Below are 26122 nucleotides of genomic sequence, written 5' to 3'. Positions count from 1 at the left end.
TTGCTGTGACCAACCACTTAGAAAGGGGGAAAATGGCTTTATTAGTTGCACGCTCTCATGCCCTCTTCCTTCGTTTGCATCCATGTGAGAATGGATATGGAGACTACATTACCTTCCTCTTTATGACATTAATTGTGGGGTGTGTGCAGTGCAGCCAAGGGACAGGAGCTTCAGGGGAGAGAAATGAAAGTCTGCCTCTTATAATGCCCTCAAACAACAAAACGCTGAGCCACACGGCCTTCAGAGCAGCGCTGACCCATGTATGAAAGAGGAGATCTCGTAGAACTTCAGAATTGGATGAGCCATTGAAGCCGCTGAGAACGTTGCATTCGGCATCAAAATTAAAAGTCCCATGCGTAGGGAAGCCATCACCTTGTGGGAGCAACTGCTTCACTCTCTCCTCCGTACACGGAGGCAATAAGTATATGCCAGAGTATGTATAGGAGGCACAGGGCTAGTTGTAACGGGATCTCTGCTGGGTGGGGTGGTCAGTGGTAACATGGCCACTCCCGTTTTTAAAAGCTGCAGTGCAGTTGTGCTCCAGTCCCCATCATCCCCAGCCAGCACAGCCATTGGACTGGAGGACATCAGGCAGAGGGAAGGTTGCTTCGCTGACCATCTGCCTGTGGCTGATCTCTAGCAAGAAGGCAGGGGGCAGTGGGGAACCGTCTGAACTTGGGAATTCAGCTTCTCTCTTGTTTGCTCTGTTACCAAAACAACAATGGCTTGCAGCACTGAAAAATGGCAACCGTATGCAATAAATGCTCCCCACAGTGGAAAACCCAAAGCAGTAGTTGATTTATACCACTGGAAGTACGCCTGCCAAATAAAATGCAGATAGGCTATTGCTGTATCGAGCTTATGAGTCAGGGCAGTGAGAGGAACTGTGTGTTTATAAAGCTGTTAGAACTCCCACATTGGATGCGTTCACACCCTATTGGAGAAAAAGCACTCTGCATACGATAAAAGGCACTTGGACACATCAGCCATCATTGCTGACAAAATCTGGGAACAGTGTTCGTTGGGGGTACCCAGGAGCATGTGCTTCACATCAGATTGCAGTTGACTTTAGCACTGAAATCTACAAGTGTGAAGAATTTGAGGGTAGGTAAACTGGAAGGACCCCTTCACCAAATTTAACCAGGAAGAGAAGAAATTTTTCTACTGGTTTCTCTAAAGTGAGCTTTACCATTCTTGGGAGCTAAGCAAGACAGCTTCTTTCTCTCTCTGCCCATCACAATTATTTTGTGCTGTTGTTTCAGATAAGACCAGCTCCTGCAGCAGAGAATAATAGACTTCAAAACTTTTGGATACTACAAATGAGGACCTCATGTAGTGACTGCCTCATTTAGCAACCATTTACAGTTGCAAGGGTGATGAAAAAGTAACTCTGCGATCAGTCCTCGCATTTACAACCTTCTCAGGTCTGTAAAGCAAAGGAACGCTGAAGAAAGATCATAAGCACAGTTGCGGGTTCACTTAGCAACCGCTTTGCTTAATGACCGAGTTGCTTGTCCCGTTGTGGTCGCTAAATGAGGACTACCTGTACTACCAAAGAAGATGCTGGGATTCTACATCCAGAATTACTCGATTAAATCCCTTGTTGTTAGAAACAGTTTCTGGGAAATAAGACGAAGCCAGGTCTGCACCTCTAGAGATTTTGTGATGTAGTTACGTTGCCCCCATTCTGCATAGAAATTCAGAGAGAATAGCCCTATAAGACCTGTTTGTGGTGTGCTGAGGGCTCTGGAAAAGTGACTGAGTTGTCATCTGGGTCATCCTCTCTGCTTCCCATTTTCTAAACTTGTGATGTGTCACGTGCAAATGAGTTTAAATCATTCTTTTTCACAGCCCCTTCTTTCGGTAGTCAGTGCTTGCTCCAAACAGCGAGAAGGGGCATTTTGGTGCCCAATGCACCCTCCCCTGCTTTTTGGAAGCCTACAGATGAAGTCCGCCTCTTCCCCAGCTGAATGTCTGCCATCCTGAAGAGAAAACAGGTTCTGATTTGGACAATAAGGAACAAAGATTCTATGTGGTAACAATGATCTTCCCCTCTCCCCCAAATTACAATCATTATTGGAACTTTAAATATTTTTCTTCTTTCTTTTTTTTAAAAAAAGATCTGTTCCCTCTTTGCGACAATTTTCTGTTGGGGATCCCAAGACCCCGTCCCACGAGGTCTCTTGGCTCGCTTTCCCCATGTCACCGACATGTGTGCATTTCCACCACCCGGTGGCACTGTTTACACTTGACAAAGCAGCACCAGTGGAACTTGCAGCTGCACCTCTCCACCACCTCCACCTCGTCCGTGTGGAAGCCGCGACCGCAGCACATCAGCTCACAGCCGTCAATGGCCTTGGAGGTCTTGTTGCAGTGCCTCCCGTTGGTGCCAAGGACGCCGTTCTTTAAGTCATGGTCACAGAAATCGGGGCTGGAGTCCAGGTACACCAGATCCTCGTCTGTGTGTGGCTTGAACTGGGAATTCTTGGGGACCAGCACCTTGGTGGAGCCAATCTTCCGCTGCTCGACCTCTGTGGCTCCATCAAACTTCTCCTTCAGCACATTGCCCACTTTGCGGAAAGGAGGCATGGCTTTCCAGCAAGTCTTGACCTCGCAGGAGCCTGACACTCCATGGCACTTGCACTCCACCCGCATGTGGTTCAGAATGGCCTGGAAAAATCAAGGTGGACGTTTGAGGTTCTCCTCAGACTGAGGGATAACCTACATTAACACCCCCTTTCCTAGCAGTTCCTCATCATAGATAAGGACACTGGGCTCTGACATTTAGCAATGTCTGAGGATCATATCTTCCAAATTCTTGTGGTAGAGAAAAGGGCTGGGCCTCACTATGCATGAACTGGTTTCAGGGTCCCCTACCTCCATGGTCCTGTGAGAGTTTACTGTACAGGGGCCATTGCGAGCAATCAAAATGCCAGCGTGTTACTCTGTGGTCTACTTGCCCAGGCTCTTGGTTGGATGGTTACTTTGTCCAGCGTCCTCTTGGTCCTAGGCTCAGCCTCTTTTCCGTTTAAAGCAACTTGTTCCTTTGTGAGTCTTACCCAATCTGAGGTTCAACTCTCAGAATTTTCAGCCTGACCTGCAACAGATTGCCCCCAAATGCTCCCAGTCTACCATCTTTTCAGTATTTGGACAGGCCTTTCCCAACTTGGATCATGATACAGAGGGATTACGGTAGCTGGAGGTCAAGATGTCTAGAAAATAGCTGATGGAGACATAGATGGTGCTGTTACCTTTCTTCCAGCTTCGTTATTATGGAGGTTCATGAGGGCTCGGCTAGACGAGGCCCCTTTGCTTCTCTCTCTCACGTCAACGAATGACTGTGAGAAAGCTACCCCATAAGCGATGTTGTCAGAACAGCCGGACCATTGGAAGCCTAGAGGCAAAAAAAGAAAAGATCACTTGCATGGAGCTCCACCATGGTCCTCCATTGTCAGGAGCAGGGATGACTCCAGGATTAAGGGTCATCTGGTGATCGCCCTTCCTGTAAAATCGGGCTGGAACCCCCAGGATTTATGGGGTGGGTTGCGTGCTTCTAATCTACTTACACCTCCCAGGGACCCCCATCATTTTTCTCTTGGCTGTTAGACCTTTGTGGGGGGGAAACATGGCAGATGAGATGATGCATTACATTTGTGATGTCTTGGGACACTCTCTCCAGTTCTTGCCAGATGTTCCGTGTGTTTCCTTGATGCTACAAGGATCTCTAGGTCTCCAGAAAGCCCCAGAAATAGAACTGCTTCCTTGGGAATGTGGGAGAAGCCAAAACATGCCAGCCCTCTGTTCTGGCAGCAGCAGTGATGGTTGGGGGTTTTATTGATGGTTTGGGGAGGTTTTTAGTGCACGCAAAGGTGGTGGGTTTGCCCTGCTCAGAGGTCTTCTAGTAAGGGCTGATTTGCCATTTGCTGGGGATTTGTGAGTTTTGCCAGTTTTTCAGAGGGTTAAGATTTTACTCTCACACCATACTCTAAATGCCAACCCTGGTTAGCAAAACTCAGTTGCTGTCCTCACGGAGCATAAAGTGCCCAAACCAACCATATTACAGCATAAGGAGATGGCTGGGTTCCCACAACATGCAATGACAAAGGCTGGGTTCCCACAACATGCTAAATCACACGCTGCCCAACCCCACGTTAGCCTAGTCTGGGGTGCTGCTCATTCTACACCCAGGATACAAGCTTCTTGAACTGGCACGTTTAAGAAGGTGAACTTTGATGATGCAAAGGAGCAGAAGAACCAAAGGGGCAGGGGGGACAGAGAGCACTGGGTCTGATCTTCTGCACAGAGCAGCGTTATCAGTTGGTGTGACTGAGTAATGGGCCTCATAAGTAGCAGCTCTCTTGTGTATTCCAAACTCACATGTTAGCTTGGGCTATGGTTTTGATGTGGCAAAGCACCGATGTCTCCACATTAGACCCAGTACGTTCCAAGAAGAGAAAGAGGCGTAACCAAGAAAGGACAGCAAACGAAAATGCCGCCATCTGCTGTCATCTTCTCTCATCAGATGGTCCCTCTCAGAAAAGTATATCTTGGTATTTCTCATTGCTCACGTTGGGCAAAATGGCTTCCAAGATTTCTCAGATGAGATCCCACCATCTAAGCCCGGCAGCAGGCCAGTTTCTCCACGGGGAGATGCTTACCCTGAGGGCTGACGCCATGGACCGTGTGATCGCAGCCACATTTCTCCAGTTCTCCACTGCTGCAAGCCCTTGTCACGGCAAAGGCAACGCCGGCAGAGGAGATCGCATACACGAAGGCAGCTTCTCGCGTGCCTGGCAGAAACGAAGAAGAGACAAGCGATCGCTTAATGCTCGTGGGTTTGTGAATGTGCATGCTAGATTGGAAAATTTGTTTTTCTAAAGAAAAACAATTATTCTGTTATCTTGATCCATCCCCGTTTGATTTGCTGCAGAGAAACTTCAGGAACATTTTAATCTACTTCATGACAGGCACTATTTAAAAAAAAAAGGGATAAATTTTGTCCGTTTCCTGCTGAATTGCTGTTGAGGGCACCAGAACCTATGACCATGCTAAAAGACTCTTGTCGTATTACACTTTGACTTATTTGTTCAAAATATTTTTTCACTCTTGGTCCAAAAAAAGATTGCTAGATGTGGTCGATCGTTTGAAGATCAGCATGAATGGGAGCAGTTTGGGAGCAGGTTTAGTCAAACAGAGACATGTCTTTTAGATCAGCTAGTGGAGAGGGTCCTGCCAACCCAACGTTCCCTCTGCTGTAATTCTGTGGATGCAGCTAGGAGAGAGTAAGAAGAGCAAGCAAACAGAACTGGATAGCCAGCTGGGCCTATCCTCCTATTTCTCACTGGGATATGTGCATTTGCAGCCCTGCCCCCCCCCCAGCTCTTAAGATATATGGCGTCCTCACAAACAAGTTCTCCAGATGTTCTCCACCTTTTGTTGGACAAACACCATGCCTGTCTCCTTCCATCCTTGCAATGACAGCAGTGCTGGTGAATTGTGGAAGGTACAAACATCACGACCACACTTGTCAAGGTTGTTTTTGCCCCGGTAGCAGAAAGTTGCTCATCCCCCTGTCTTTAGTGAGACCCACTCCTCAAATCTCTTGGGGAATTCCTCTTGCCCTTGGAGAAATGGACCACAGTGATTCATCCCTAAAAAGAGGAAATGACTGAGAAAGTCCACCTGCACTCAGTTCTTGGGTTCAGGAGATGTCCTTTTGGACTCTTCCTCCTTACCTTTCAGCCTGCCCTTCTCGGCCCCAGCGGCAGCGCCAACCTGCAAGTTTCGGGGCTGAGTCTAAAACTGAACCTGGACTGCAGGCTTTTCAAACTCCTCAGCAGCAAGTGGAATTAAACCCATCACAGCTATTTGAAGCCTTTCAACAGCATCTAAGCACTTTTCCACTGCCTGCTCCGAGTCAGGAGCCGTTTGCATAAGGGCCGTGTTTTCCCAGAATAATAATAATTTTTTTTTTTTTTTAAATCTGCATGTGTCCCCGCTTGGTCTCTCTCATAACTTTCCCTCCACCGGCCTGCGAAGGGGGCAGCTCTGATTTCTCCACTCCTCTGGAGAAGCAGAGGTGCCGCTAGAGAGGTGGCAGTGTGTGCCTCCCCTCCTGATGTGAGCGGGTGGGTGGAGCAGGGCTATGCAAACCAAAGAGGAATATTGGTTTAGCGGTTCTCAATTAAATCTTGCAACATCCAGTTCCTGCCAATGGTGGTTAGAGCGTAACAGAGGCTTCTGTCTCGAAGGATGTTGCTGCCCTTTGCTTTACTCCCTCATCCCCCCCCCAATCCAGCTGGGAAGAGGACAGAGATGCCCTCGGTCGGATTCGACAGAGGAGAGATTAAAAAAAGCAAAAGCCTTCAAGTCAGGGCATTTTTGGCACCGGGACCTCGCTCCCAGCTGGGAAGCAACTGCACGACCTTTGAATTAATTGTGGTTAATGACAGGCTAACGCTAGCTGGTCTCGCTCTGCGGCCGCCCGAAAGAGAGGCAGCTTCATTCCCTGGTATTTTTGGTATTTCCAGGGCACAAATCTTCAGCACCCCCCCTCCCCTCCCTAAAGACAAGCAAGGGAAAGTTAAATAAGACACCGAGGGGGCTGGAAAGGATGAGGTTTGGGATGTTTGAGGGGAAGATGGAGGCAAGATGCAGATCCCGCAATCAACAACTGGAGAAGAAGCAAACATTGGGGATAAGCATTCTACTCAGCCCCAGCCCTTTTCCTGTTTTTTTTTTTTTCTGTCCTGCTGCTAATTCCTAGAAAACCTATCCGTGACAGTAAGGTGCAGTGGCGAAGAGGCTCCCTTAGGAAAAGCATTTGATCGTGAAACCCCCAAGAGGTCTCTGGGCCAACCATGGGGAAAAAAAGCGATCCATGTCTACATGGCACTCGTCAGCCACCGGCCAAAGTTCTTGTTCAGCCCGGGCTGTTGCTAGAAGCGGAGCAGTGCAGGAGGCAGAGGCCTGAAAGGTAGTCCTCCGCGTTGCAACATTTCATTGCAGGCTCCGGTGGCCGCTGACTGCTAAATGAAACCCATTCTGGAGGAGAAGAAAGTTGAGAGCTGTTTAGCGCAGTGTTTCCCGACCATGGCAACTTGAAGATGTGTGGACTTCAACTCCCAGAATTCCCCATGGCTGGGGAATTCTGGGAGTTGAAGTCCACACATCTTCAAGTTGCCAAGGTTGAGAAACACTGGACTTGGGCTGCCATGGTGTTAGACACCTACATCTGTTTGGTAGGAAGCTTCTTATTGGGTGGGTTAAAAATGCCCTGCTCTGCCCTGTTCTCTCCCCACCATCCTCCTGCCTCTCTCCCAGGTGGTGGACCAAGGTACCTTGCGTGACCACCTTGCCGAAAACCGGCAGGCTCTCGAGAGTGGAGCAGTTCCATCGGCGGTTGCGGAACTGGAACTGGCACTCCTCGATCGCCAGCTGCGCCCCTCGGCGCACCGAGTCCATGACTTCCAGGTTCCTCTTGCACATCTGCACTTGGCGCTGGATCAGGCCCTTCAGCTTCTCACAGGTCTCCTCCTCCGAGATGCTGCCTGCCGAAGAGATCTTTGCCAAGTACCTGTGAGGAACACAGCAAAGCCCCCACCGCCCGGGCCCCCACGTTAAAGAGGAGGTAATTGGGAGTCCCAGCAGGAAAGCCCACCCATTCAGAGGCAGTGAAATCCAACTTTGCATTGAAGCACTAGCAGGATCCCTGTCCCCATCCCCAGGTGAGTGAGAAAGAGGAGAGCCAAATACGGGTTCCGTGCAAATTCTTTGCAGGCCCAGATTCTTGTACGTTGGTTCAACCCAGCTTGTGCGTGCGTATGTGTGTATATATATAAAATGAATAACATTAACTACATCCACGTGTATAATAACGGTCCAATTTGTGATGATCCAAGGGAGGAGAGTATAACAGTTACTTCTGCCGTGGTCCAAAAGGAAAAAAAAGATTTGTTTTTAAAAAGGTTTTGCATGTGTAAGGTTGCTGTTTGGATTTTCTTCCATTATGAACAGTTGTGGGCGCCTTCAGAATGTTTCTCAGGTGGCCGCCCATCCAGAACTGACCACCTCCCTCTGACCTGGTACTCTCTGCCTTTATAAACCCAAATTTGTAATTTGTGAACCCAAATTACAGCCAACCACCACATGGTAAATGCAAAGAGGCGTCGAATGCCGGGTCTGCCTTGGAGCTACTTAATGAACTGAGTTCATTATGACATAGCAGAAGCACAGTTAAAATGCATTGCAATGCCCACCTCCCCAAAACATCCCCCCCATCCAAAGCTAATGGCCACCCCAGCTTCCCTTGGTCCTTCCTGACACGCAGAACAAAGAAAGCTTTATCGGTTTGTCTCCCTGTGGCAGAGTAGTAATCCGAAAAGATTTTGTCAAATACTCCCTCAAGTTCGAGACAGGTGAATCATTAAAACATGCACGCGCACGTAACAGCTCTTCTAATAAAAGAGGGGGGCAATTCTCTGGCTTTTTAAAAAGCTGCAGGCCGCTATGATATTTTCATTGTTCCGCCTCCCTGGACCTCTGAGACTTCGCACTCTCCCTCCCTCATTTTATCCTCCCCAACAACCTTGTGAAGTAGGTGGGACCGGCGAGATGCAGTCAGCCCACCGTGACCAGTGAGCCTTCTGGCTCGTGCAGTCTGCTCTCTGGCACCACGTGCGCGATCCAAAACAGAAAACTCCCACCCCGTAATAGCTTGGGTGATTTGTGGGTGCAGCCAACTGATGGAGGCAGTCGGCCGATTGGCCGGGCACCTCTAGGTAGTTCATACCCTTTCTGTAAGTAACTGAATTTTGGGCTATCCCACTGTTCGTGACGATTTGAGGAGGTTCCCTTCCTCAGTCAGTTGTGTTTTAGAAAGATGGAAGATGTCTGGCTCTGACCCTGGGAACAACATTGTCCAGGAATGGCCTTCCAGGATATTAGGCAGAAGGTTTCTCAGCTCATGGGAGACCCTGGGAATCACATTTGGGGTCTCCTGCATGCAAGGCAAGGTCAATATCAGGGACCTGCGATCTGGTTAGAGCCTGCTTTGCAAAGAGAGCCTACCAGTGCCCTGTCACCCCCCTCCAAGCTTTCAGCCACTGCCATGCTCTTTCAGAAAATGCCAAGCACTTTTCTCTGATGCCCACCAGGCAGCAGAAAACTCACTGGGATGAAGCCCTGACTACAAGCAAAAGCTAACCTGGAGATACGCGGTTGCTTGTTCACATAATGCTTCCATAAACCATGGTTCTTCCCGCCGACCAGTCCAAGCAACTCTGTTTCAGGGTGTCGTTCACCCACTCAGGGTATCCCCCCTCCCCAAAGTCCTGTCCCAGGGCCTGTTGCTTTTCCAGCTCAACAGCTGTCCTTTGTCTCCCCAAAATGGAGATGGAGAGGGCTTGCCCTGTCAGGTCTGAGGAGTCTCACTGTATCCAAGGGCCATTAGGAGAAGCCAAAGCGGTCGAGAGCCAGCCAAAATCAGCAGAACAAGGACACTGCCTGCCAGAAACCTCCCTCAGCCTGGGCAGCGTTCTGATCACCAGAGGCTCCCTCAAAACCACTTCCCTCCTGAAGTCCAGGCTGAGCTTTTCCTGGCTGCTGCTTCTACATGGGGTCAGGACTTGCAGCCACTGGAAACTGCAGCTGCAAGGAGAGACTCAAACCTTGCTGGGGACCAGCACATCCTCTACCTCCCCAGGATCTCGGCAAACTCAAGGTTCCTGCCTCACCTCCACCCTCTCAAAGAGAAGCGCGGGAGAAAGAACTCAGCAAGGAGCCCCTTGTTTTGTGGTTGCAAGAAACCCTGAGGATGGGCCAGAAATCTTTTGTCAAAGAATAAAGAGGGCACAGACCGTTGCAAGGGTCAGAATGATTAACTGGGAAGGATCTCCACCAGCCTCTCGTTCCTCTGCTTCCCTTGCTTGTTTTAATTTTAAAAAGCCGCTCAGAAGAACACGTGATCGGCTTCTCAGGTTCCCAAAGCAGATACCGAAAGGCAGTCCATTAGGTCCTCCCTTGCACTACTCAGAATTCAAAGCTCCAACTTGGGGCGAGGAAGAAACCCATTATCAGATTGCTATCACCTCCCAGCTGCGGGATGTCCAGCTCGCGGCGGCAAACGATACCGACACGAACAAGATGTAGCTTGATCCACCGGAGCTAAAGAGACGTTTCAGTGTGTCCTACTGAAAGGCTGAAGCGAGCCCTGGTCAGAGTAGAAAAGCAGGAGGGAAGTAAAGAAATAGATTAATTTTATGAAAACATTGGGCCATCTTTGGATGAACCTGTGAAGCTGTCATCCAAACGGGTCCATCTGGCCTGATTCCAAAAGCAGGTTCCTCCTCCTCTTGGCTGTAGATGCCCGGAGTCCAACAAGGAACGTTCGGCATCCAAAGGACATGTTCTACCAAATGAACTATAGGCTCTCTGAATTAAGTACTGTTGAGTTGTCAGGCCTTTTAGAGTGGGAAGTGGTTTTCTGAAGTGTCCCTAGGTCATCTCCAAGCAATCCTAAGACCGGCTGGCTCCCTGCGGCCCCTCTGCGAGGGATCCTAACCATCATCTTGCCCCCTTTGCACGGGCAAGCCAGATGGTCACCAGGGCAGGAGAAAGGACAGCCCACCTCTCCTTGGCGGAGCATGGGAGTTTGCCATTTGGCAGCAGAAGAAGGCAAGCGGTCAAAACCCCAGGATATTTCCCAGATTTTTCCAGGCGATGGGAGCATCTGAAATTCAAAGTGGAGGAGGAACCAGAGCTCCGCGGACCCTCTTTCAAACCTTTCCAACCAGATGCTGCAGATAAGAGCTTTCCCAAACAAATGCTTATTACTGTTCGGGGAGGATAAAAATGAAGATTAACATGTTATTTCAGCGATAAAGCCTGGTGTCAGCGATCGGAGCAGGAGGCTCGGGAAACGCCGTTCCCAGATGTCCCGTCTTGCAGTTCAGCAAAGTTCCATGGAAAAGAATGGCTGTCCCCGTTTTCAGGGCATCCTCTGCAGAATCACTTCTGGATAGGTGGGCCGAAACCGTGGTCTCGATGCGGTTTGCAGGGCACGTGGTGCAGTGATGTAAATCTAGCCATTTATATAAATTACTAGGGCGCCACCATCATATATCACTTTCTATTCCATTTACTTTCACTGTTTGTACACATGTTGGGGGTACCCGTTTTTGGCCAAATAAAAGTTTGGCCTCTGGGCTATTCTGGGTAAATAAAACGACAGCTTCCCAAAACCAGACAGCAAGAGAACTTCCCACTGATGGAAGAGGAAGGAAGCGCCAGTCATTCCTGACTCTTCCCCAAGCTAGCACCCCCCCAGCTGTATTTGACTACAGTTGCCATCATCCTTGGGTGTGTTTCAACACATCTGGAGAGTGCAAGGTTAGAAAGGCGGCTGATGGGAGTGCAAAGGGTTCCTTGCTAGTGCTCGCGCTATTCATTTCACGAGGAACATTTTGACCTCCCCTTGCTCGGTTCTGATTTTTTCATGTCTTACCAAATTAGATGTCTCCATCTAACAGAAGGAATAAACAACGCAGGCCCCAATAGGTTCTGGAGAGAATGGCGAAATAACAGGGTCAATAGGATTGCGGTGGTTGGTGAAAGAGTGAGAGCCAGCAACTTGCTTTTGAGAATGGTCAGCTAGACTTGGAAGACACACACTTCCTCTGTCTTCTCAGGGTTAGTGCTCCTGCACATGGGGACTTGATTTAGCTCCTGTGGCAGGGAGTTGTTAATGAAGCCCTCCCTTTACAAAAGAGTTTAATTCCTCTGTTCGCAAAGCTCCCGCCCAGAGAAAACCAAATTGTGCTTGGCTGTGCAGAGAAGAGAAATACAAGAGGCTGGCCCAGCTTGCAAATGCAGACGGTGGGGAAGCAGCGACTGATCTCCAAATTCCGTCGTCAGAAGGTCCCTTCCGACACGGATGAGCACAGAGGGAGCAAATGTTGCTCGAACATCCTGTGACATTTGGAGGATAAGTATGGTGCCTTGCAATGGCCAGGACTGACGCAAGCCACCGAGAAGCAAGGGGTGGGGGTCTGCATCACTTGGCCAATCGCCATGGCCGAGTTGTCCATGACAAAAAATAGACCTGCTTGATGAATTCGGAATCGCTGTTTCAATATAAAAAGGGGTTATCGATGCCCCCAGCGACCTTGGGAGAGGAGCAGCTGTTCTCTATCTCTGTAAAAAGAGCAGAGGGAGAGCCAAGGGGATAACTGTATATGATATGCTAATATTTATAATAGGGTTCCTGTTTTTCCCCCCTAATTGTAGCTTTGGAAACAAGTTGATCTGGCACAGAGAAGAGATAAACGAAAGGGAGTTCATAACCCCATTTCCCAGCCGTCACCATTTTATTCATTCACACGTGCACCATTTTACTCATTCACGCAAGTGCCTGTTCACAGATGCGGCCAACTCACCCCATGCCACCTTTCATACGACACCTTTACCCAGCTGAAAACAGCAGTGGCCAATTTTACTACCAGCTAAGCTCGATTTGCATGTTGCGCCACCCCAGCCCATTTGACTAATTTGCGGTTTAGGGCATAGCACAAAGCCAGACAATTTGATCCTTGAGTTAAGCGTGTTGTTTGAACACAGCCAGTGCAGAGGAAAGGCAAATGCCATAGAGGAGAGGAAGGATTTGGAGCATAGAAATGGTGGGTTAAGGGGTCTCTCCCTTTGCTGCTCTGCAGCTCAAATCATACCCCCCGGGACAATATTTCTTCTTTAAGAAACATTGCTTCTGCATCTTTGCACACATCCTGCCTTTTACCTGCACAGCTAAAGGTGAAGCGTGCTAGGGAAAGTCTGGTAACAAACTGCCAATCGATAAAGAAGTGGTCTTTATGGATGCAGGTAGATAGGATGAGGTGGAAGCAGAACTACACATGCACACATGCACACACGCACACACACACAGCGATTTCTTTTAGTGTTGTTTTGGGAGCCCAGCCGGTGAGCTCCCTCTAGGCTGAATTCATTCAAGGCGATTTGAAAAGAATGCTAGTACCGACACGTCTTGCGAGCTTTCTGCCCCTCTGACAGTTTGACAGATTCTCCTCCCTTTTCCTTCAAGAACATCAACAACAGCAGGACCGAAAAAGCAGCCGCTTCACCGGTTTGGCGGCGCAAGCCGAGAAGGGGCTGCAAAAGAAATGAAGGCGGGCATCTTTTCTCTTTCGAGCCTTGCACCTTTCTGAAGGGAAGGGCTTTCACGTCAGCGCCTGGCACCGAGCAAAACACAGCCAGGGTTTTCCCCTGCGGGAGCAGCCGGAGCAACTTCCCCAGCCTTAGAAAAGGGCCGTTCCACTGAGTGCAGAGGGACGTTCAAGTGGCTGCCCATTGCCAGACACACCCTGGGCAAAGCGTCCCCGGGGTGCCATTTACTGCAGGGACTGGCGCCCACCAGATGCATCAACTCTTCTGGCTTTAAGGCTCGTCTCCTGGGTCATGTCCCCTTGCTCGTCTGGGGGCGTTCCTCCAATATCCTGCCTTTCCTCCGAGGGGTTTGAGGCAGCCTCTGCCCCACCACAACCCTGGGAGGGAGGTCAGGCCCAGATGTGGCCGCCGGTCCCACCAGCCAAGTAGTTTGACCCTTGTGGGAGGAACTGAATCCTGGGCCCTCGTCCAACACAACCGCCGCTGCCGGGGTCTCTGGTCCCGATAGCCGTTTCCAACCTTTGCGCTACATAACACAATGCATCACCAGAGTCTCGCAGCAGTAACTCCTTACCGAGCGGCCCCGGGGGGGTGCTTGGGGCCCTCTTCAGACGCTGTGAAAGATTTACACAGACAGCATTATCCCAAGATGCTGCCGAAACCACCGCATTCTCAAGAGCGACCTCGACACGCTTGGATTATTCATTACTAAGCGATAACCGCCAGCAGCTCCTCAGCAGGACGGCTCGAGGACAAAAACCTCCACTCCTGCTTTGTGGCGCTCAACCCACTCTGATCGTTCCCCCGTTCCTTACGCTTATCAACTCCCTGGCCCTCCTCGAAATAGGACGGCGAGGGAATGAAAGGGGAAAATCCAGGGTCTATAGACAGCCATTCTGTTTCTGTAGCAGCTACTATACGCGTGGTGCGCGCAGGGTTAATGTAGGCAAAGGATGTGTTTCTGCTGCACGGTGCTGACCATCTAGGGGTGGATTTGGGAGGTCAGGCTAAGAGCTACGTAAATCAGAAAAGGGTCACACTTATCCACATAAATGCAACAAGGGGTAATCATCAGAGGCTATCGATTGAGGAACTGTATCATATCACCTTGGGGTCATTGGCGTGAGAGGTGACTCAAACATCTTCAAATCCACTGAAAACAAAATAGTTTGGCGTTCCGCAAGCCGACTGCACCTGCCGGACGTGCCACGTTCTGTCTTCCGAGAGAATCCATTTCGAATTTTCTCTCTTTAATTTTCGGTAGCTTCTCCTCCCTGGGTGGTTCACTCAACCAAGTAGGGCAGGACCCCAAGTATTATAAAGCTCCTTCCTCAGCCGTGTTTGTAGAAAGACCATATGCAAGATAACCGCTACCGACATATTGCTCATTCCGTTCTCCTCATAAGCAGGATTATAAGCGAAAACTAAGTTTTTCTCATTCTCTGTTGCTCTAACCGTATCCAGGCCAAGAGGTCTTCTCTCAAGCCTTCCATTCCTGCTTTACAAACATTCCTTGCACCATCCGACCCGGGGGAAAATAAAAAAAGCCGCTCCACAAACCTTAGCAGTGGTGATGATACCGTTACCACCGTTCTAGTTCGGCAGGCAGATACCCTGCAGTGCCCTTTCAGGGGTGCGGTGGGGGTGAGATCGGGAAAAGGGAATCTCAGATTTACAGGAGGTTATATTTCAGCTGCACGCCAGGTGGAATGTGCACACACACGTGGGCAAGAAGAGTATGGTCCTGCTGTCAATCTCCAAGGATCTGAGGGAGCCTCCTTGACGTGGCCTTCAAGCCACGACCAGCGCTGGGTCCTGCCTTGAGCAGGGGGAACGACTTGATGGCCTCTTGGGTCTCTGTCCATCTCTGGAATCCCTTTCAAGGCTGCTGGCCCAAAACATGGTGGTCTCTTCGCTGAAGGCACCACCCCGACCCTTGCAATCTAAGCAAGTGGCTCTTAGTCCGCTCAATTAATCTGAATTCTGCCGGTGTCACGAAGCCCTCAGATGGCCTGAGGCAGCTCCCTTCTCCTGCTTGTCCCCTTTCCGGTCTGCATTTTGGGGACAGAGAAAAGCGAGTTGACCGACGGTGCTGTTTTCCAAGCAGCATTTGAAGGGGTTGTCTAGAGCAGTAAGCCTTGCATGAGGAAGATGCATTATTCTTCTCTAAAATAAGTTAGCAAATGTATAAGGGATTGTTCTGTTGACTGAGTAGTTGCCGACTACTTTTTTAAAATTTGTTTTGCTAGTTCTCACGTTCCTCTCCTCTCCCTAACCTTCCTGGGCTCTGTGGCCTTTAATTAATTGCGATTTTATCCGCCGTTTTTCCATTTCCGTGCACCCTGGGCGTATTTGTTTAGGGCAGTGCACTGCATTTCTATGCCTTCCTGCACAGGAAACCCCACGAAAAGGTGACTACGAAGAAGCAGAGTTAAAAGTAAGAGAAGGGGGTGATGGTGAACGCGATCCTTATTATTTAAATATTAAGTAAAATAGTGAATATTTGCCTCGGTACATTGGAGCGGTATAAATAAACTGTTCTACAAGAATTAAATCATTGTTTTATGATAATGGTGGGAAAGCACACTGCTTTACTCCCAATTAAGCAGTTATACGGTTGCAGCTTTAGTGGCCCTAGGCAAGTGATTGAATTTACGACAAAAATAACTTTTGACCTCCTATTCAAAGACAATCCAGCTATAGGGCGACCTGGGCCCATCCCCACCCCAACTAACCAGGGGCCTCTAGAGCCCCTTCAGAAGCACGGTGGCATTGTCATTTTTTAGAGGGACAGAAGAGGAAAATGAATGCACCCCCAGAGCGGCACCGTATTCATTCCTTATTTAATTCTAATTAAGGCCCTCACTCCCCGCCCCCAAAATTGCTCCTCTTATTCCTGCATCACCAGGATCTTTTGCACTAAGCCAGCGGTCTGTTCTCATATTTTCTTTGAACAACTTCTCCACCGTGGTTCGCTTCCGTAGAAAGAGTTCCTGCGGACGGGTTGCCCGCTGGCACAGCACCGAGCAAGGAAACTTTGGTCAGGGTGCACAGAAATGTTTTGGATTCAAAAGGAGGCCAAGCTCTGCCGAGGCAGCCTGTTTTGGACTCAGGTGCGCGCATCGCAGAAGGTTGGATTAGATGATGTTTGGGATCCCTCCCAATTTCATAATTCTGATTCTAAGCCAGTGTTTCTCAACCTTGGCCACTTTAAGATGGGTGGACTTCAACTCCCAGAATTCCCCAGCCAGCCTGGCTGGCTGGGGAATTCTGGGAGTTGAAGTCCACCCATCTTAAAGTGGCCAAGGTTGAGAAACACTGGTCTAAAGTAACTTCCCAGCTTCCTTTGTTCTCCTTTGTCAACTTGGACAGGTCTTTGCAGTGGAAACAGGTCCTTTGTAGCGGAGCACCAAATAGAAGAAAACTGGATGAGAAGACAGAATTAGTGTCTGTGTTAGTTAGGGGTGAAGGATGGGGCTGCATGCTCTAAACTGGGAAGGGCATGCTCCTTTCTTATTTAGAATTATTTTCTCTGTCTCAGAGGTTGGCACCCTGGTACTCAAACCCTCTCCCCTGCTTTCTCTCTCGGCTTCTGCTCTTTGTCAGTAATGAGAAAAACTGAAAACAAGACTATGTGCAATTATCCGGGTTCCCCCATTCGCTGAATCGTACACAAACGAGAAAGGCTGGGTTTCCACCACCCTATTAAGTCACAAAAGAGCTAACCATGCTTAAAACAAACCAGGCCTCACCCGTGATCTAAATGTATCGACCCGTCTTTAACCAGGCTGGTGAATTCTAGCAGATGAATCCAGCTTGACGTGCCAGTCAACGCCTTTACGTCTGCATCTTTATAAAGGAGCAGTAAATGCTAAAATCCTGTGGACTTTTCCTTGGGCTGGGGGATGCTTTTCTGAAAAAGTCTGCAAGAGAGCATCTTATGTCACCTCTTGACCCCTTCGCTAAGATCACGGGTGCCGAACTCCTTGCAGCTGGCCGCTGACTAACTTGGATCCTTTTGTTAGCTTTCCTTGACGGGTTTGCAAGCACCACTGTCGGACCGTAGCCCACTTGATGGCTTGTCTGCCGCGCACCCTCGGTAAGAAAGCATCGTTTGCCCAGTCCAAAATCTGTCTCACCTCCCCTTGAATACTTTCACTGGAATACTGTTTCAGGGTGAGCTGAGCTGACAGGCCAGCATTCATACCTCTACGGCTTGCAAACGGGGGAAGAAAACCGTTACAATCCCATCCGTGTTTGGCCCGCCAAGCTCCGTGCAGACAAAAAGGTACTTTCCGAGTGCGAGGTTTCATTTCAAACAGAAAACATGGTGGAGCATCACAGATCACTCCCACCCACTTAGAGAAAAAAGTGTGTTTTTTGCTCTTTCTCTCCCAGAATAGGCCCATTTCCGCACTGTCAGATTTGGAACTGGAAATGCAACTCGCCTTTTTCTGCAGCGGGCAGCTGAACATCCCTAAGGGGCCCTCCCTGCCTTCTTCTCCAAAGGGATGGAGAGGTGATTTTGAGCAGAAAAGCTACGAGAAGGAGAAGGGCATTTTCCCAACTTCCGCCCAGCAGCCTCCTTCCTTGACAGGCAGTTTTCTTTTTTTTTTTAAAAAAAAAAAGAAGAAGAAAAAAACGAGGGGCGACATGCAGCTGCAGTTAATATACAACTGGGCTGGAGAAGGTTCCCCTCTATGTTTGATTTCTGCAAAGTACCGAAGGACGCGAGTTTCAACAGGCTAGCAAAGGCATTCAGGAGGGAGGAAGAGAGAAAGAGGGAAGAAAGCATATGGTGGGGGGGGGGGGGGAGAAGAATAAGAACCAAACACCCTCTTGTGTTATTGTGAAATGCTTTGGGAGAGCTTAACCGCTAATCCGGGCAGGTTTTCTGGAAAAAAAAAAAAAGAAAGAAAGAAAAAGTTCATCTCCACCAACTGCCTAGAGGAGAATGTGAATACTTTCTTCACCAGGGTACGGCTATGTGGAATGGCTCCCACACCTGGGCACCCCGGCCAAAGAGAGCACGCGCACACCACCACCATGGACCCCCTGCGCCCCCCTCCCAGCATATGTGGGCTGGGTTGTGACACACCACCCAAAGAAACTCAGCAAAGCCAAAGAAGGCACCCCCCCCCCCCAAATGCTACAGGACAAGACACATTCCAGCATGGAACTCATCCAAGTATTTGATATCTCTCGAAAATCATCTAATTTCACTGCACTGCCCTCTGGCAGTTTCTCATCTCCTCGAGGTCAAAAGAACCAGGAAGAACTGTACGGGCAAATTTAACCAAGCTGCCGCCACCACCACTGCCAGGAGTCTCGTTCGGCCGCCTTCCAGATCCCCAACCTGGTCCATAACCGAACCCCAGCATCTCGAGACAAGCCGACTGCAGGCAGGAGAATGGTGGGAATGGGCTGGAGACCTCAGAAACCACCAGAAGTTGGAACAAACAACGTTCAGCCCAGCGGATGATTCCAGACAAGTTGGCTGCATCAGTGCAAATCCCGTAATAACAGCGACGGGGTCGTGTTTCCACAAAAGCAGCTGCATTTCCACCATACGCAACGAGAAAAGCAGCCACTTACGTTCCTCATCGCTTCTCCTCTGAGGAATTCAGGACCGAGGTTAAAAAAAATGGTGTCTACGTATTTTATTTGGAGGATGACGCTGCAGGGTGCCTCAAGCGCTTCAATGCGCTTCGGGACTTGCCCGGCCGTGCGTTACCTGCCCTCTGCGACTTGCCCCACAAACCGCAGCGAAAACAAACCACGTGGTCTGTGAAGGCAAGCAGTGGCCTCTGCCAGCTTCAAAGCGCATCACAGGGACTAGAATCTTGATGCTTCTTTGAAGTCTGCAGCTTCAGCGGCGGGTGGGGATTCTCTGTCTAGCCAGCAATGAGCTTTGATCTCAGATCCAAACTCCGCTTTCTGGGGAATGCAGAAATGCAGGCAGCAGGACCCATGGGTAGCCTGTCAGTGCCCCTGCCCCATAAAGCATCCTTCTGGCTCCCTACTCCTGAGATCTTTGGGGTGCTGGGAGTTGCCCACGAAAGGCCGGGACGAATTTCCTCCCGTTCCCATCCAGAGGGAGTCGCAACAATGCCGCGTTCAGCCCTGGGAATGCATCTGGTGTGCAAGGCCCCCTCCAACCCTAACCAGAGCTGGGGTTGATTGAGGCTGGTGGATCGCTTGTAGGATCCCACCAGTAGACAGCACTCCCCAAACCCCTCCGAAGACCCTAACCCAGTGTGGCTGCATCTTGAAAGCCACTCCATTCCTCCCCCACCACTTGCCCTGCCCATCTTTCTCTCCCCCCCTCCCCCCCCCAGATTTCTACTTCCAAAGCTTGGAACTGTCACGTCCGGAAAAAAACCACGAGCCCCATATAGATTTCCCATTTCCTGCTTTGTGCACGGTCCCCGGGACCGCGTCTTCCGCCAGACAGCGTGACCCCTCTTCCCAACCCAAGTGTGTCCTTAATGACACGGCCTTTCCCTTTCTGGTACACCTCTTCCCTCTGTGCGCAGCTGTAGCCCCACAAGTCCAGCTGGCTGAGAAGAATAGGCCAAACATTCGACTCGGCTGGGTCTCTCCCGGCTGATAAATAAGCATTTCTTTCCCCAGCCCGTTCTCCGCCCCCCACCAAGGAAAAGCTCAAAAGCCTGCCCCAAATAATTCATGCCCCCACACTTTGGGGAAGCTCAACTTGAGGTCGCCATCAGGCTGACATCAAAGGACAGCTGTGCCAGGGAGGCTGGCCCTGGGTTCCCCAAACCAGCTCCACATCCGGGGCTAATCTAAAGCTGCAAATATTTGCCTTGCCTTCATTTTTATGATATTGTTAATCGCACTTGTTGCCGACGCGGGGGAAGGAAAATCAAGGCAGCTGGTGCCAACATCGATAAAAACAAGCGCGGGGTGTGTGTGTGGGGGGCGGGAAGAGCCCACTCTATCAATGGCAGCGAAGTGGCACGCTGCAGACAAGGGCCGATGCCCACCTGTATCCTGAAGCTGTGGAGATTAAGATATTTGCTTTTGAGATGTTCAGATGTAGCTTTGCAACTTACGAGCCGGCTTTAAGATGCCAGCATGTGATTAAGTGCCCATACTATTCATCTCGCTCTTCCAGGAAGTGGCATCGTCCTTCCCCCACTGCAGTGGGTTCTCCACCAAAGGCAGTCTCCTTATCTTCCTCGCCCCAATCTTCCCGGGGAGCAAGGATACCCGCCCGTTGCTGCACAAACTTCCCTTATTTCTGCCTTACGAGGACAGCTCAGTCCTACAAAAGATTCCATTGTCTGTGGTCTGGCCGTCTATCAGAATCTATGCGATATGTGAACTCTGCCACCGTAGCTTATGGTTTTGTTCGTTAGACAAACCCACCCCGTTGTAGCTTGTTCAGCGCCCGCCAAAGGTTTAGGGGAGACAGATGCTCCTTTGCACCACAGCTCCGTGCAAAACAGGCCACTGTTTTCTAACCGGGCTGCAGAAATCAGGATCGTCACTACGTGGCCAAAACAACACCCAGGACGCTGTGACGTTCATGGTCTTCCGAATTTTAGCAGCTCCTATAGGATAGCCTCCCTAGATGGCAGAGGGGACAGGCTGAGCCAGAGCGGCAAAATCCATCTTCCAATATTCAGCTGCCAACTGAACCCTAACGTTACAGTGGTCTGTGGCATTCTTCTTGCCCAGCCTTCTCTTCCATGGGGCGAACCGCCAGTCTTCCCCATTAACTGGACCAGAGAGGCCTGTCTGGATTCACAGATTGTGCCATGTTGTGGCTTGTTTTAACTCAGGTTATGCCAAGTGAGCCCCAGTGGACCGGATTCACCCATCTCATTAGGCCACAGTCGATGAAGTCCAATAGATTCCAGAGCACCCTCAACACTATAAACAAACCATCATTCTTAGCATCCTTTGCGCACACAGGCCTTGGCCGCCATCGTGGAGTTACCGCTGTTCTCTTCCATCAAACCGCCAACTCAACAGAATCAGAGCAGCTCAAAAACCTCCTGCCCGCCCCTCCACTTCACAGAAGCAGAAGGTCCTTCAGTCTTACCTTCTGCAGCCCAGAAAATCTGCTTTTCAACACCTCTAAGCAGTGCTAAACAACCTGTGATGAAACAGAGGCCACCCACTTCTGGGGCATCTGAGGTTCACAGGCGCTGGGTCATTAGAACAGGCCTCTTGTTCTAGCGCGCATTGCAGAAGGTTGGACTAGATGTCAAGGATGTCCTCCCTAATATTGAATCATTTTTTCCCCATGCAGTTTTAATCTGTTAATTCAAGTGGCTGATTTGCTCGCTTGTGGACCAGACGGCTTCCTCAGCATTTTCAGATGGCCCACCGTTCCTCTACCTTGCCCTTTGCAGGAGGAGCAGAGCAAGTTGTGTACAATCTTGTTTTATTTTTAGGAAAGACGCTACCTTTCCTAAAACCATGCCCATTTTTGCTCCAAGCGTTGCGCTGGCCCTGGTTGGGAAAAAAAAACAGCTGCAGGGAACGTGGGGGGGGGGGGGGAAGAAACTGGGCCTGGTCACTTTGAAATTTGGAAGAATCATATGGAATCCATGATGTTTACCCTAACTGGATTTAGACTGTGAACTCAACAGCGCCATCCCGTTGCAATGTGGGCTTAGTTCCGAGAAACGGACAATGGGCATCGCTGCGTTCCTCTTGATCAGCTGCCAAGGGGTCCAACCCTGATGGTGCCAAAGAGCACTCTCAATAACCCCCACAGGGCCGTGGCAGAACGTGACCATCCCATCTAGCACCACATGGAAACCCACCCAGGTCAGGGCCAACGTAGGCCATAAGGAGACTTTCAGGATGGGGGATCGGAGCAGAGAAACTGTAGGGAGGGGTTTTTTTAATCCTTCCTCTATTCTAGTTTCACTTTAACCACCTCCCCTCCTGCCACCGCACACACACACTGCTGCTTTTCACCCTCCATGGTTTCACATACTGATTTGGAAAGTCAGTCACATTTATGGAATTCGGCCGAGAGAAAAGCTGCAGAGAGGCGGCTTTGGGATGGGGGGGAGGAAAAGGGGCAACTTTGTGCGCAACCCCCCCCCCCCCCAGGGCTGGTTGTGAGTTCCCAGGAGGAGCCGTGCCTGAAGGCTGCCCAAACCCACGATTTACCGAGCGTTGCCGCTTAAACCCTACGGCCGCGTCCCCCAAACTCAAGCTCGAGGCAAACTGAGTCAAAATCCAGAGACACTGTTAGAAAAGTGCTCTGGTGATACGGCCCCCCCAGCTGACCTTGAAAAGCTAAGTGGGGCCTGCCTGGTTAGGGCTCGGAGGGGAGTTTCAGGAATCCCAGGGCTGCCAGCTAGATGCATCCCCGAGGAAAGACAGCGGCCAGCCGCCTCCAGCAGACCACCGAGAAAACTGGGGAGTCACCGGGGGTCAGGTTGAAGTATAAGCATCCTCCTCCTCCTCCTCCTCCTCCTGAAACAGCAAAGCCAGAGGCTGGAATATCTGGGTATTATCTGCATTTCTGGGAGGAGACATCTAGGAGGAGGCAGCAAAATTTACCTGGAACCAAACATTCACTGAGCTTTATGGATTCCGCATTACTTCTGAGTCTGAGCAACCAACAAGACCCCCCTGACATTGTCCCAAGAAAAGAAAAACGATTGATGACAGATTACACCCGTTAAGCCGAATTCTATAAACCTGCCCATTTTCCCAGTCAGAAACTTGTCCGGAGACCAAACAGATGAATACCATTTTCTCTGCACCAGGCCAGTCCTGAGCATGAAAATCCAAAATCCAAACAGGGTCCTAACCCAACTGCCTTTCCCTGATCCCTGAAACATTTATCTCTGGGTTATCTTCTGTGAATTCTCCAACTTTCTCCGCCGACTTATTCCCAGGCGTAAGGCCCAGAAGCGTTGCTTTTTCAAGGAAAGCAGGGCTGATTCCGTGTCTGGTGAAAAGGAAAGAGAAATCATACAGCCTTGCAAGGTCTCCCGGCTGCAAAAGCTGTACCTGTGTAACAGAGTCAGGACTAACTAGGTGAGAAAGCATCACCTGCTTGGATTAACACAGCAGACAGGTTGCGATGGGTGACGAGACCTGGTGACTTCAATTCCTGCGCTCAGAGATGAGCACTTGCGAAGGAAAATTTAAAGCTACTCCCCTCAACAAGGGTTGCAGCCGAATGGAAAAAAAAATAGCACGTTTAGAAGGATGAGTAGATGATTAAGAGAAATCTAGCCCACTGAACTGATCCAAACTGACTCGCGAGCCACCGTACCCAACAGCAGTGTCACCATTCGGGGCCTCCCTCGCAGAGGTCCTTACCTATTCCAGTCTCCCGTTCCGTTTAAAGTAATCATTGTCTTATTTATAGACCATCTTCCAGTCTTGCAAGAGCCCGAAGCACCAGAGGGATAACATCACAGTTTGACCGTGGGAATCACCGGTTAAAAAAAAGCGAAGCGCAGCTCGCTCTCACCCGTCCGTTGTGCTTTCTGCAGCCCTCTTGAAAGCCCGGGGAGTGGGAAGCTGAGCAGAATTATGATCGGTTTCCTGCGCATAATATCCAGAAAGAGGCAAGCAGAGCAGGTGGGGCCCTCGCCTTCAGACCTGAGGCCTCGGTTACCAGGCTCAGGGCCTGGAAAGGCTGCGTTGGCATCTTCCGCTCCAGCTCTCGGTCGCGAGAAAAAGAAGGGGGGGGATTAAAGCCACGCATTTGAGAAAGCCGTTCCTTCGATCGGTGTGCCATTTTAACTCTTATCACAATAGCAGCAATCATAATACCACGGAATGATAACTGGCTAAAGTGGGTTGGTTGTTTGTTCAGAATAAAAGGTTTACCCGGAGAATTTGGATTACAATATAAGTGCCTTTAAACAGGAATAAGATAAGTTGGATCAACATTCAGTCGCGGCAACAACGTGGGAACCAAAACTTTTCTTTATTGCTCTAAGATGGCCCATACAAAACACTCACAACGGCTCTGCCAGGTGGGCCATCCTAGGAGCGGCCCCCATCGCTGACTTGATGCCTCAGTTCCTAGACACTCTATCCAAAGGGCCTACCTTGGCCCCACTCACCCCGCGAGGCAAGCCGGCGAGGGCAGGCAGTCGCCGGTTCGCCCGCTGACCTGGTTAAGGGTGCCGTGTGAAGGCAGCCCTTCCCGTTCCGCGCCCAAGGAGCCGTCGGGTCTCCCCGCTCAGTCCGGACCCGCGTCCCGCAAACGAGCTCCGCTGAATTCCGCGCCGCCGCCGCCTTCCAGGCGAGGCAGAAGATCGCTCGGGACCCGCCGCCTCCCGCCCCGCCGGCCTCGGGAGCGGCCCGGGAAACGCGGGACTGCCCGCGGCGAGGGTCCTCTGAGCGTGCACAGAGCGCTTCCCCGCGCCGAGGCGGCGCGCTTCCTCCTTCCCTCCCTCCCTCGCCCGCTCCCCTCCGCTCCCCGGCCGGCCGGCCGGAGCTTCCCCGCGCGCCGGCCAGGTAAGGGGAGCCGCGGCGCCGCACCTGCCGCCGCCCCGTCCCTCCCGCGCCCCGCCCGTCCGCCCGTCCGCCCGCACTCACAGCCAGTTGCTGGCGTTGGCCGAGAAGGCGGCGAGGATGAGGAGCGGCAGCGAGCGCAGGAAGTAGCGCGGGCTCATCCTGGAGGGCGCGGGCGGCGGGCGCAGACGCTGCGGGGGCGGCGGCAGGGGCCCGGCCCGGCCCTGCCGCCCGGGCTCAGGTGCTGCCGCCGCCCGCTCCGCCGGCCGCAGCAGCGGGGCGCGGGCGGGTGAGGCGCCGGCGGCAGCAGCTGCGAAGCCGGACTGTCAGCGCGGCCGGGCGCTCCCGGGATGGAGCGGCGGCGGCGGCGCCGGCGGGCGGGCAGGCGGGGCGCGGCCCCAGGGGGCGGCTCTCGGGGCGGGACGGGGACACCCCCGAGGCGGAGCGCGGCGCCCGCGAGGAGCCGCCTCGCCGCTGCCGCCCGGCGCGCTGCTGGCTGGGCTGGCCGGCCGGCCGGCCGGCTGGCCGGGAGCGCGGCGCCGCCCCGCGCCTCCCCAGCGCGCCTCCCGCGGCTCTCCGCCGTCCTGGCCGCGCTGCCGCGGAGCCCGAGCCCGGGCGGCCGCCCTGCCCGCCGGCCCAGGTGCCCTTCGCCCTCCCAGCCGCTCGCAGGAAGCCGGCAGGCGAGCCCGCGGCTCTCCCGGGCAGCCCCCTCGGGTCGCGCTGGCGGCGGAAGGTCCAGAAGGAAAGCGACGCCCCCCCCCCCGCCCCCTGGCTTTAGGCTGCTCCACGGAGCCCCAGCCTGCTCGGCTTGCTCTGCCTGGTGCGGCCGGGAGCCAAGCGGTGCGCCTGGAAGCCACAGGCGGGCAGCTGCCTCTGGCCGCTGGAAAAGCTAAGCAGCCTTTGAGCTTGGATGGGAGACCACCAGGAGGCCCCCAGGGCGGAACCCAGATGCCTCTTGCTCTGTGGATGGATTTGTGGAGGGGCGAGAGACCACCTTGACTCCAGCGAGGCTTTATTGGTGTGCAGGGCAGAGCCAGCCCAAGCCGGTTTATTCAACAAGCCAGGGTTGGAAGCCAGCTTTTCCCTCTCGGTCTCGGAACAAACACACTTCCCTGCAGAGCTGCTTAGCCGAAGGCAGGGAAGAAGGAAAGCCAGTCTGGGCACGTTGGCAGCAGGGTGTCTGCGAGGAGAGGGCCAAGAGAGTCGAGGGGGTGGTCAAGCTGCAATGGAAGACCCCCCTCCCTTTTAACAGGCCTGGCATTGCATGCTTGGGACCGGCGTCTCGTCCCGGGGGGGGCGGGGGTTCGATCTTTTGGAGCTGCCCAAAGTCCAGCAAAGCATTTGCCTTGCAATACTGGTTGGGCCTAGCACTCCCCCCCTCCCCGAGGGAAACTGCTCCTCCTCTAAAACCAAGCTGCTGGTCCTTATAGCAGTGTTTCTGGACCTTGGGTGCTGGAAGACGGGTGGACTTCAA

The 26122-nt window shown here is 51.7% G+C and overlaps 1 protein-coding gene across 1 annotated transcript; it reads right to left on the bottom strand.

The window, feature by feature from the left end:
* On the bottom strand, positions 1-25036 carry WNT4 (Wnt family member 4). Its single transcript, XM_088136682.1, has 5 exons — positions 24733-25036; positions 7341-7576; positions 4659-4790; positions 3252-3394; positions 1-2670 (listed from the first exon to the last, which is right to left on the bottom strand). Exons 1-5 carry the CDS (start codon positions 24807-24809, stop codon positions 2203-2205), a joined length of 1056 nt encoding a protein of 351 aa, XP_087992808.1. The 5' UTR covers positions 24810-25036; the 3' UTR covers positions 1-2202.
* Positions 25037-26122: the final 1086 nt, after the last annotated feature.

This window comes from Python bivittatus, unplaced genomic scaffold (genome assembly GCF_059951505.1).
Source record: "Python bivittatus isolate LINGU-HERP-01145 unplaced genomic scaffold, Pbiv_v1 ctg000090_np1212, whole genome shotgun sequence".
NCBI classification, from domain to species: Eukaryota; Metazoa; Chordata; class Lepidosauria; order Squamata; family Pythonidae; genus Python; species Python bivittatus.
Note: the sequence above shows the minus strand (reverse complement) of the source record. Positions and strands in the feature narration are given on the sequence as shown.

Coding starts and splice junctions, on each gene's coding strand:
- WNT4 (XM_088136682.1), bottom strand. CDS start 24,809: ATGAGCCCGCGCTACTTCCTGCGCTCGCTGCCGCTCCTCATCCTCGCC. Junction 4,791..7,340: donor CGGCAAGGTGGTCACGCAAG/GTACCTTGGTCC, acceptor CGTTTCTGCCAG/GCACGCGAGAAGCTGCCTTC. Junction 2,671..3,251: donor ATAACGAAGCTGGAAGAAAG/GTAACAGCACCA, acceptor TGATTTTTCCAG/GCCATTCTGAACCACATGCG.